General features: G+C 34.4%; 1 protein-coding gene across 1 annotated transcript in view; it reads left to right on the forward strand.

Annotated features, from left to right (window-relative positions):
- The window catches only part of LOC118194287 (UPAR/Ly6 domain-containing protein bou-like), a 34219-nt gene extending 21429 nt beyond the window's left edge, over positions 1-12790 (forward strand). Inside the window, exons 2-3 of the mRNA XM_035365506.2 lie at positions 5015-5161; positions 11671-12790. Of these exons, the coding sequence (XP_035221397.2) occupies positions 5015-5161; positions 11671-11888 (365 nt within the window). The 3' untranslated portion in view covers positions 11889-12790. The remainder of the gene's footprint in view (positions 1-5014; positions 5162-11670) is intronic.
- Positions 12791-13004: the final 214 nt, after the last annotated feature.

Consider the following 13004-nt stretch of genomic DNA (forward strand, 5'->3'; position numbering starts at 1 on the left):
CCATGGGGAATTTCGTGCTCTTGGGTTGACTATAGGTATAGGTATGCGTAATAACAACAACAACAATAATATTTCTCATTTTAAGAAACTTGAACAATAAAGAAAGCAAACGATTTTGCTTTGCAGTTCGCTCACTTTGAAGAATTTCGTTCATCTTCCTATTTTCAGTATTTCCGGAGGTATTTCCCCATAGCACAAAAGATCCTCAGTATGTCCAATTTAAGTCGCAATATCCCGGGACAACTTAGGATGCCCTGAGGATGTTGATTCTCAGATGTTCTGAGAAGATCGTAATTTAACATTCTGAGGATGTCTTATTAAAGTCGCTATGTCCCGGGATATGAGAGGATGTCCTGAAGATGTTGATTCTCGGATGTCCTGAGGACTTCACCAATGTCACATCCTGAGGACATTCTTTCTGCATTGTCCGGAGGACTTCCGTTGTCAAATATTCTGAGGATATTTGTTCTCAAATTTACCAGTTTTAATTTTTTGAAATTGCACATTATTTAATTTTCATATGTATTTTACTAAAATGTTTCTAAATGCCGTACATTAAAAATATTGACTTATTTGAGTAGAAACGTTTCGAAACGTTTCTACTCAACTAAGGATATACTTTCTCAGACGCACTGCATGCCCGAGTTTGTCGGCAACAGTGACATCGCGGGAGTAATATGTATAACTTAACGTTTTATGGCATCTCTCAATTCCGACAAATCTCGTGGATTCGATGCGTGCACCCTATATTTCAAGTAACTCCACAATCAGAAACAAGGTCAGAGGATCGCCGTGGCCACGAAACTGCAACGCTACCTTTCCTCTCTCGTGTTGTCATTCATCCTTTAAAATGCTCTTCTTTGGAAATGTTTCACGCCGGCAGCTTTCGTGATACGTGTATCATTCCAACGCCATTTATGGCTTTTAACGCACCGGTCAATTTGCGCAGGAAAACAGTGGGGGTTTCCATTCGAAATTTTTGAAATTTTTTTCCTAGTAACGGTAATCCTGAGAGCTCTATTATTTTGAATCGTCCCAATTTCGAGCGCATACCTTTTTGAAAATGGTTGGCATGCCTTCGTGGGGTAATGGTCAACACGATCGGCGCTTATTCGAGTGATTCGAGTCCCGGCGATGGCATTGCTAATTTTTCATCTCTCCTGCTTCAAAATAACTTAATGTCTCTACAAATATAAAAATTAACTTTAGACAAGCAGTTAAAAAGTGCGAAAATGAACGACAGTTTGAGATTTAGCACTGACTCTATTTTCTAGTTTGTTCTAATGTAATTAATAAATCACTAATTAAGATATCTGAATTATCAATTCATTTAATCTTTAATAATAGTCTGTGACCATTACATTAGTACGAGACGTATAATGACCACTCTAGAGAATATTTCATTAGCACTAGATGAACTAAGAAATGAATATAGCCTGATTTAGTAAATTATAATGAATTCTGAAAATTTTATCTGGTAAATGTAGTTACATACTTAGCGAAACATGGACTAGCATGATTGAGAATTCAGTGTTTGCGCGTTATATCTGTATATACATAAAATCTTTTCTTGTCTGAAAGTATTACTTACTTTCAGAATTCAAGTGTAAGCTGTATTTTTTAAGTTTTATTTTATTTTATTGTAAATTTTTATCAGATGATATTTGTTGCATTATTCGTCACTTACCTGTTTAATTAATTAATGATTTCATAAATATAAAGATATTAAATAAACCGTTACTGAGCTTATAACTTCAAGAGTTTTCTTTAATCAATATCATGAGCTTTAAATCTGTTATTCAAATCAGTAATTACCGTCAATGGTACTCGTTTGTCCAAAGAGGACTGCGCGCACAGAAGACCAACAACCGTGCTAAATCGTGCGTGGTCGCTTTATACTGAGTTTACTTATAAGGTATTGTTACGAAATGTAAAAGCGCGGTGAGATGAGATGGTTTCCCGCAAAGCAGTTTTAGGTTTGCCATAAAATGGCAAAGGAGGGCAGGGTTGCCACATTTAGAGAGAAATCGCCCATTTGGCGACAAAATTGGCGATATACCATGGACGGTTGGAGAACCTTTTGGAATGAATTCTTACCGGTTTAGCCCAGAATGTTCCCGAACACAAGCCGAAAGCTATATAACCCTGCTGGTTCGCAGGCAGTCAGAGTGCGTTTCTCATCGAGTGAGTGTGTCTCGTTTAACGAGTCAATCGCTGCGGAAGCGATCGCATTGATAGCCGCCAGCGAGTGCCGAGTGGGTCGTCGAATGCACCGAGAGAGTCTCGTAGAGTATCGCGGTTAGTGGATCGTCGAGAGAGCGTGTTGAGCTCCGGAAATGACTGAACCGAAGAGTTCGGAGCTGTGCTCTGTGTGTCTTCGAGTGCATCGCGAGTTGTAGCGTGGAGAGTCTCGAGAGTACGGGGAGTTCCGAGAACTACCAAGCAGAGTCGGAAGCTGTACTCCGGAAAGCAGAGTCGGGTGCTTTGCAGGAAGCTGTCTCCACCGTTATTGCCTGACAGTGTGAAGGCTGTGTCGCTGATTGTTCCAGAGTGTTTCTAGTAGATCTTCGACGACTGTAAAAGTGTTTTGGAGCTGTCCTTAGAATATTGGTAAATAAAGTGTGTTTCGATACTTCATCAAGTGTCGTCGTTATTCACTCTAAATCTACGAACCCCGTACGAACCTAAAGGAAGAAAATAACGTAACAACTGGTGTCAGAAGAAAAGGAAATGGAAACGCAACAGTATTTATCCCGCCTTCGTAGTGTAGTGGTCTGCTCGCTGGGCGCGTATTCCATAGGTCCGTGGTTCGATTCCCGACGAAGGTGTTGCTCATTTTTCATCTTTCCTGCCTTTAAAGAATACGTAATGTCTCTACACTACTGCGTTTGGCTATGCAGTGCTTTTTGCGTCTTTCCAAAATTTCAAAGCGCTGCCATGTTTTGTCAGAAAACTCACCTGATTGTCATTTTTGAAAATTATTCACAAGTATTTAGTAACTCATTTTATCTGATTTCATTTTTATATAATGCTTAAAATGCATTCTTTTTTTACCCAAAGGAGTTTGAAATATAACCCTGAAATTCTTTTTGAATTGTCGAATTCTATTATGTACACGTTTTCTTGTCTTCGCTGACAAAATCTCTTCACTTGTTCAAACTTTTCTAAATTTAGAATTTTCTTGCTTTCCTTACAAATAAATGAAAAATTATGGATTCGTCTAGATATCATTTTGTTCTTCGTGAAAGTGTAAGTACCTCTAGACATCTTTCCTCAGTATTGATCCATTCTGTGGCTCCTATGTTGTCGTAGAAAGAGAAGCGATAGGTTGAGGCAAATCCTTAGCTAATTATACTTTAAAGAGTTGTCTTGCTGGAATAGAGGAAATTCTTTTCCGGGTGACCTAAATGGTTCCCTTGTGCCCACTCTCAGCGCACGCAAACTAAATGTAAGAAGTAGTTTGGCGAAAATAAACCGCCCTCGCGTGATGTAGCAAAAGCATTAAAACGGACTGCATAGCGTCCAATAATTTGATTTAAGGCCTTGCGGAGGAATTTGCTGTAACCGTGTCTCCGTCGCCTCGAAAATTTAGTGCACGTGAAACCCTCAGCATTTTAATTAAACTTTCATTCATAATTTTGCGATTTAACTTGTGGTCGGATATGCTAAATAAAACACTAGAATATAGAGAACTCGTGTTAACCGGATTACTTGTTCTTCTTCCTAGAACCTGAATAAAAGTACACTGCATAAAAAAGGGAGGGCAGTTCTATATCTCCCGTTCTACTGGGCCAATTGACGAAAGTCAAATTGCATTTTTCATGTCTCGAAAGCGCGGTTTATGGCATTTATTAGATTTATGTATACCGTTGTTCTAATAGAGGTATTTTGACACAAAATCGGGCTTTTTTCTGAAATGACAAGCCAATTTAGATTCTATGACTCAAGTTATGCCTATTATTAAATTTTTTTTTAATTTGGTGCGAAATTTACGGAGAAGTTCAAACATTTATCTTGGCGAACTTCTTAATATATGGCAACCTATATTTTCCTTTCCCTTTTTACATTGTGCATGACCGGGAAAAAAAGCCACATCGTTCTACTTTCAAATAGTTTTAACAAAGTGCCTAAAGCGCGTTTGATGTTACTATCGCTTTCAACAAATATGTCAAATTTCGAAACGCGATATAAAAATTGCTAAACATAACTGAATGGATGCCTGCATCGCTATTTCGATGAATGATGCCTTTTCTTTGAAAATATTCAGAATCGGAATTCAGAAAGTGCAGAATCGCTCACTTATTTGTTTGCCGCTTTTTACAAGGGTAAAAACAATTGGATTTTTGTCAATTTTCTTTTACTTTTTAAGTGAAAATAAGTCGATGTGTACATAGATAAAGTCAAGGGTGTGCGCAGTGCCATTTTTGTGCAATTCTGGGATTTTTATTAAGTGAAAATAGGTCGATGTGCACATGGATACCGAGTACGTGCAATTCTTAAAAACGCGTCAAGCAGTGGGTGATTCTGCACTTAACCCAAAATTCTATTGCCGACGTTTCGTCATGGGCAATTCCCAAATTGTTAAATCCAAAGGATATCAAAAAAGGATTTAAAATTAAAAAAGATTTAAAAATTAAACTAATATATCAATGGCGTCTTAAGAAATATAGAACTATATAAACTTACGCAATCTGAAATCAACGCGTATGCTAGATTCGCTGTTAAATGGGCGCGTTTACTAGATTTGGCGCTTTTGCGCATACATTTTCGCTGCAATTTTTTTACGGCCCTCAAAACGGAATAGTACCGAATTGGATAACTGGTTTTCCTTTAGCATCGATAGTGTTGTTGTATCAATTATTATAACGAGAGTAAATTATAATATCCATTTCATAACTGCTGCTCAGTTTCAAATTTTATCTAAATATATTTCTAATATCAAATGGTATATTACTTTAATATCTCTGATCACTAGTATATTATTTTAATATCGCTGATCTTAATGTGATTGTAGTGTCTGGCATCGAATGCTTCCAGTGCAACTCGACTTACACGCTGGATTGTCTGGAGAAATTCATCCAGCCCAACTTTCTGAAATCCCAACCCTGCTCCGATGTTTTCGAGGCTCGCTACTGCATCAAAACCACTGGCATCTACCAAAGTAAGTTAGCTTTAGAAGAGGCTAATAAAGGCCTATCGTACTTTTTAATATAATACCTCCATTCATATAAATAATTTTTCCATTGAAAAAATGAAAAAATTATTTGATGAAACTGCTCTAATACTAAGTGATTGGCAAAAGAAAGAAAAATTACAATATTGAAAAAAACATGTGCATTGTTTTTTCCCAGAGGAGGTAAAAAGACTAGACCACCAAATTTGAAATATCAAGGCAAAAGAATCAAATTTGTAGATAATATGAAATATCTTGGCGTTATGATTGATAACAAATTAAATTTTATAGAACATTTTAAATTGGTACAAAAACGAACTGATCTGATTTTATTAAATTATAGAAGAACCTTTTTCAGCTGAGATTTTAGCCTTGAAATCCTCCATTCTGAAGATTTACTTAAATGTAGTGCTTCCAATCATCATGTATGGAATTGGAGCCTGGGGATCCAGGGCAGGGGAACTGGTTAGATTACGGATGAAGTTAGACAGTATTCAGAGAGCTTGGGGTTTAGCTTTAACCCGATGTTTTAGAATGGTGCCTACCTAGGCCGTCTTTGTGTTGGCTGGGCTGCCTCCTCTCTCAATTTTATATGAATTTTATTATGAGAAATTTTTATTTAGAACTAGACGAATGGAATTGAAAATGTATGAAGATTATTTAATTACAAAGAATGTTTTTGAAAAATTTAATATTCATTTAATGCATCCTTCCAATAGATTTGGTTTTGTTTTTGATAAAAGTAATCCAACTGTTGATGTGTTTGATATTTATACAGATAGTTCTGGGGTCGGAGGGAGCGTAGGAGGTGCCTTTGTTGTTTTTTACTATGGAAATGAGGTGGATTATAGAATGTTTAAGTTCAACATATATAATTCAGTTTTCCAGGCAGAAAGTGAAGCGTTCAAACAAGCCTTATTATGGATTAAAAATACCTTGTTTATACCCACGTCTGTAAATATTTACACTGACTGCCTGTCACTTCTTCTCCCGCCCAGGCAGTTTCAATCCATTAATTGTCGAAATGAAGAGTCATTTAGAAACTTTGAGTTCATATTTAAATATTTAGCTACATTGGGTTAAAGCCCTTATAGGCTTTATTGGTAATGAGAGGGCCGACAGCCTGGTCGAGCAGGCGGTCTCAAATGTCAGTGCAATGGATATTGAAGTAACAGGTTCGAAGAGAATTGCAGTTCGAAGAATGAAAACATTTTACGTTAACAAATGGAAAATACAGTGGTTTTCTTCACCTAAAAACAAAGGATTTATGGAAGTAATTAAAATCACAAATAAAATGAAATGCATAAACAGTATTGATGTTAATCAGGTTTTAACTGGACATGGTAGGTTTCCGTTCCATTTCAACCGATTTAATCTGCAGGAAAATAAATTATGTAATCGTTGTCAGGTTGATGGTGATGCTAGGCATTTCGTGGTTGATTGTAGTTTAACAGTCCCTATTAGACAGATTTTTAACATTACTGATTTTAATGTAAGTGTCATTAATTTTAAAGTTTTTAAATCATATTCTATTGCTCTAATGAAGTTTATCAATGAAAATAGGGCGCTGGTAGGAATCTTCTGTTAAAATTGAATTTTGTATTTGTGTGGGTTTTAGATATCTGTGGTGTTTTAAGTTGTGAATTTGTGTTTATGGTTTTTTTTTTTTTTTTTTTTTTTTTTTTTTTTTTTTGTGTGTGCTTACTTATTTTTGATTTAGTATTACTTATTTTGTTTGTTTGTTGGTCTGTAATTTTGTGTTAGATGTTCTTACTTATTTTTGATTTAGTATTACGTATTTTGTTTGTTTGTTGGTGTGTAATTTTGTGTTAGATGTTCTTACTTATTTTTGATTTAGTATTACTTATTTTGTTTGTTTGTTGGTGTGTAATTTTGTGTTAGATGTGCTTACTTATTTTTGATTTAGTATTACGTATTTTGTTTGTTTGTTGGTGTGTAATTTTGTGTTAGATGTGCTTACTTATTTTTGATTTAGTATTACTTATTTTGTTTGTTTGTTTATGTGTAATTTTGTGTTAGATGTGCTTACTTATTTTTGATTTAGTATTACTTATTTTGTTTGTTTGTTGGTGTGTAATTTTGTGTTAGATGTTCTTACTTATTTTTGATTTAGTATTACTTATTTTGTTTGTTTGTTGGTGTGTAATTTTGTGTTAGATGTTCTTACTTATTTTTGATTTAGTATTACTTATTTAGTTTGTTTGTTGGTGTATTTTATGTTAGATGTTCTTACTTATTTTTGATTTAGTATTACTTATTTTGTTTGTTGTTTGGGGGTGGCTGGGTTACTGGCTGCCCTCGTTTGTGGAGCTACGGGGCCCCTTCTTTTGAGCTATGGGGACACTAGTGTCCAGGTGGGCTGAAGGGAGCCTCCAATTCTTACAATTCTTACCTCCATTCATATATCCATATGGTGCTGACCCCTTGATTGATGTTTCGCTTGTAAGAGGAAGGTAGGTATATTTTAATTTTATAATAGTTATTTTAATTTAATTGTGCTTTCCTGCCTTGCCTCGTTTCCGCTTACAACTCCTTACCAAAATGAGATTTTAGAATCGCGTTGAATGCAATTCTAAAGAAGAAGTATTTAAAGAAGATTCAATTTACTTTGTGAAAGAGAGCTGGGAATCCTGAGTAGTGCGTGTTTTCCCCTTCGGGCTAAGTCTCACTAGAAGCTCGGCCGTATATTACGTGCCCTTTTTATAGTCGCCGGCTAGTTTAAAGTTAAAGGCCAACTACGTTAAATTTGTGTTAGCTTCTAGCAAGTCTTTTAGTTAGTGATAGTTAGTTCTTATTTTTGCGCTTAAGCCCGAGTGAAGACTTTGTTGTGAAACAGATAAAAAAAAAAGAAAAATTTGAAATTCTAAATCCGGTCTTCCAGGTGCCCATGATCGGGTGGAGGATTACATTATTCAAAATGTGATGGCTCTAGGCTCCGTCGTTTTTTCACAATCCAAGAAGCATACCTACATTCATGCACATTCTCATTTACATATTTGCATCTCATTCATGCATATTCTCATTTTTTTATTATTTCCTTGTACGAAGTAAAAAGGAAGTATTGTAATCGCGAAAAGTTTCAGACAGCATATTTCAACGAAAATATCCATTTTGACCGCTGTCGAATGCAATTTAACGATGTTTTTACGTGACATCTGTACGTAAGGACAGAATAAAAGATTCTTTTCCTCCAAGAAAATTACAAAACTGCTTTAAAATTAATTCTGATGAGAATTTTTCGTGGTGTCTGTACGTACGTATGTATCTCGCATCCCTCAAAAACGAGTAGCCTCAGAACGATGTAATTTTCTGTACGTAAGGACAGAATAAAAGATTCTTTTCCTCCAAGAAAATTACAAAACTGCTTTAAAATTAATTCTGATGAGAATTTTTCGTGGTGTCTGTACGTACGTATGTATCTCGCATCCCTCAAAAACGAGTAGCCTCAGAACGATGTAATTTTCTGTACGTAAGGACAGAATAAAAGATTCTTTTCCTCCAAGAAAATTACAAAACTGCTTTAAAATTAATTCTGATGAGAATTTTTCGTGGTGTCTGTACGTACGTATGTATCTCGCATCCCTCAAAAACGAGTAGCCTCAGAACGATGTAATTTTGTATATAGGACTGCTATAACATGTAGATGTTCACCTCGTATTTTGGTTACAGTCAGCCGCACCAAACGTATATAAATATATTTATATATATATCCACTCTGTTACCTGGGTCAGTGATCTCAGTTCCTTTACTCTTATATAATTGTAAACTGTGCATTTTTTGCTTTAAAAACGATTGAATTGTATTGTTCTTATCTTCCGGTTAAGAGTTTTATGCCTTTAGAAAATCCGCAAGCAATATTTTTAGAATTATAAACAATTTAAAAGCTCTTTAAGTGCAGTTCAGCCTAATTTTTAAATAACATGGCGAACATATTTGTTTACATTTGAAACAGCAGAATAGTAGATTTGTTGTCAATCTACAGAGACTAAGCTTCGCAACAACAAAGATAACGCCTTCATTTATTATTGCGAATTAAATTATGCTTAATCCTTTCTGGAATTTTTCGAGGAAATAAGTGTTTAAAATTTACTTCAAAATTTTTAATATAGATATTTTGAGTTTTCAGATTTATTATAGTTAGTATTTGAATAGAACATGGGGCAATGAGTAGATAATTCTTCAAATGATATAAATTTTGTGCATTCTGAGTTATAATGTGAACGAAATATAACGCCGTTAAGTGAACCTGTCGCTTTGGTAAACAAATAGAGTGAATTTTAAAGAGTGCATTTATTCTCTTGTGGTTTATGCGCTATCGGCGAAGTAGATTTAATTCAAGCCAATAAGTTTAAACGAAATTCAAGAAAAAATGCGCATAATTTAATATTCCGTACAAGGAAGTCATGTGGTGTAACATCAGATTTTTAAAAATAGTACAGGACGGTAACATAGTGATTCAACGCAAAATCTCGTTTCGAATCTAACGGCCCTTCTGAGCTAACGGTCCTTTGGGCTAAAAATGTTTCTATTTATAACCAAGGTTAAAATAACATTTTTAAAAAATAAAACATGGCGTAAATAGTCACACGAATATGTTGTTAACTAAACGGCTACCGGTATATAATGTAATTTATTTTTCATTAACGTTTACGTGCTGCATATTAATCAAATATTGCCCAACAATAACTTCTTAAATAGTGTATTGAATTTTTTTGTACATTATTTAAACCAATCAAAAGTTAAATTATTAAAATACATAAATTTAGAACCTTAATTTTATTTGGTCTATAAAAATCCAGATAATTGAGTTCAGGCCCCGTGAATTTGATTAAAAAAATTTTACATCTGAGAGATAAACGGAGATGACTGATTGTAAGATTAATTATGGAATGGAAGTTGCAAACGGAAAAAGAATTGTAGGGTTCATATTATTTCAGTTAACCAGTTATGATGATTTTGACCTTTACTATAACCTCTCCTTTTCTGTTTCCTCACCAGAAGAAGGAAAAAAAAAAAAAAAAGAGGGATAGTTTTACATCTACCGTTCTACTAGGCCTATTGACGAAATTCAACTTGCGTTTTTTATGTCTCGAAAGCGCGACTTAGGATATGTATTAGATTTATATATAGTACTGTTCTAACATAGGTATTTTGACACAAAATAGGACTTTTTCTGAAATGACATGGCAATTTTTTTCCATATTTCGATTCTACGACTCAAATTACTCCAAACTAAAGTTTTGTAAAAACCACACGAGTAGTTTTTAAAAAATTGGTTGTGAAAATTTTAGCTTCTCAGTGTTAATTCAATTTGGTATGTATTCATTAATATCTCCTATTTAATTAAACTTATTTGATTCCTTCTTACCCAGTCCCAAATTTAGATTCATTCCAAATAAAATTCTCCTATTTTTTAAGATTTGTTTTTTAAATTTGTACTTTTAAATAATTTTTCTATATTTTTTGAAAAACATTTTGAATTGTAACCTATAACATTTTTACAATCATCTTAAAGTAGATGTATTTCTAAGCATACCTTCAAAAAATTAGAACTTTTTATTCAAAATTTCCGAAGATATACGTGAATTTATATATTGGCGCATTTTAAAATTTCGCATATTTGTTAAAAGCGATAATAACGCAAATACGGTTTACGCATTTTGTTAAAATTATTTGAAAGTAGGAACGAAGTGACTTTTTTCCGCTTATCTACAATGTAAAAAGATAGGAACGTGGTGCCTTTTTTTCTACTCCGGCATATTGGAAGGGTAAGGCAAATAAGTTGCCATATATTAAGAAGTTCGCCAAGTGAATTATTCTTGGTGCAAACTGAAAAAAATGCGCCAATATAAATTTTTGAATTTCTCAGCAAATTTTACATAATATCTAGGCATAATTTGAGTTGTAGAATCGAAATATGGAAACAAAATTGGTATGTTATTTCAGAAAAAGTCCAATTTTATATCAAAATACCTAGGTTAAAAAAATGCTATATATAAATCTAATATATATCCTAAGTCGCGCTTTCGAGACATGAAAAACGCACTTTGAATTTTGTCAATCGGCCCAGTACAACGGGAGATACAGAACTGTCCTTCTTCCACCCCCCCCGCAGTGTACATCGTAATATAATTTTTACTTTTTAAAAGCAATTTTTGATCATATTTGTGGTCACTTGATAAGGCCTTTCTCCCGCCTTCTTAGCATGCGTTCGTGGTGTAATGGTCAGCACGCTCGGCGCATATTCGAGAGGTTCGAGTCCCGGCGAGGGGCACTGCACATTTTTCATATCTCCCGCTTTCAAATAACCTAATTTCTCTACAACTTCTTTTTGTGAGAATAAATGTTGTGATTTTATTTTCTCTCTTCAGAAATTGGGAATCGCCAATTATGGAGAATAAAAATTTTGAATTACTTTCTAAATTCTTAAGCTTTTGATTATAAAATGAATTAATTTAATTTCTTGGTAATTTCAGGTGAGGTCGGCACCCAGCGTTTCTGCTCGTCTCGTGACCTAGGCAATTACTGTGAATCCATTCATCATGAAGGGGATAACCGAGAATACAGATCTTGTGTCTATACCTGTTCTACGGATGCCTGCAACGCCGCTGTGTCTGTGGGCTTATTTCCGCACCTGTTGCCAAAGCTCGCTATCATAATTGGTACTGTCGGTGGCTTCATCGCGAAGTTTTAAATATTTCAACTACTACAGATGTAACTGCCTGTTGTTACTAATTATAATATCTGGTGTCTCCCTTTTTCCGCGATTCCTGTTTCCGCGGTTGTCAAAAACGTTCCTGTTTCCATGAAATCATCAGTCTTCATTAACCCCCTTCCTAAAGGGGTTACAGAGTGGGGCCCGAGGGGAGCTTGGTCTCGCCGGAAAGCAAAAAAAAAATTTAGATTTAAAAAAAAATAATTTTTAAAAGAAATAATTGAAAAATATTTACGACCTCAGATCTTTGCATGAATACTGTATTTAAGGGGGCTCATACACCTTAAACCCCTTATGATCTTCGAATATGGGACCGTTGCAAGAATTTGGATATTTTATTTATTTTATAAGCAATGACTTCCAACTTTTTACAGCTGACTACATAATATAGCTGCTTCGGGAATTAGTAACCAGAAAGTTTGTGTTGCCACAAATACTTTTGTAATTTAATCCGCTTTGTGACAAAATTTTCCGTCATGTTTCAACCTTGGGCGCATGATATTTTAAAAATGGCTAATGGTTCATACTTGAAATTTGTTGGAACTCTTTATATGGGCACTATTCTATAACTGATTCAAAAATCTAATAAATATTTTAATAATAAAAAATTTTATGGATGAAAACATTGCAGATTTTTTTAATAAAATACATTTTATAAACTGAACTCCAAATAAAATAAAAATTTATCATAAAATTCTTAGGATGCTTGGCTCACAGTAGTTTCCAAATGTTATAAAAGCTATATATTAAATATGGAATTAAATTATACAAGAGAATATTTTAAACTGGGCACGCAAGGTGGAAACAAGTCGAAAAATTTTGTCACAAAGCGTATTAAATTATACTAATATTTGTGGCAACACCAACTTTCTGATTACTATTTCAAAAAGCAGCTATATTATGTAGCCAGCTGTGAAAAGTTGAAAGTAATTTCTTATAAAATAAATAAGTTATCCCAATTCTTGTAACAGTCACATATTCGAAGATCTTATGGGTTTTAAGGTGTATGAGTCCCCTTAAAAGGAAAGAGAGATGTTCAAACTGGGCGATGATTTTGGCAATGAACCAAAAGATTGTTTCCTAAAGTGAAAAACA

The sequence above is a fragment of the Stegodyphus dumicola genome, chromosome 1, assembly GCF_044657685.1.
Source record: "Stegodyphus dumicola isolate Sdum_Otavi_A_Nest chromosome 1, ASM4465768v1".
Taxonomy (NCBI): domain Eukaryota; kingdom Metazoa; phylum Arthropoda; class Arachnida; order Araneae; family Eresidae; genus Stegodyphus; species Stegodyphus dumicola.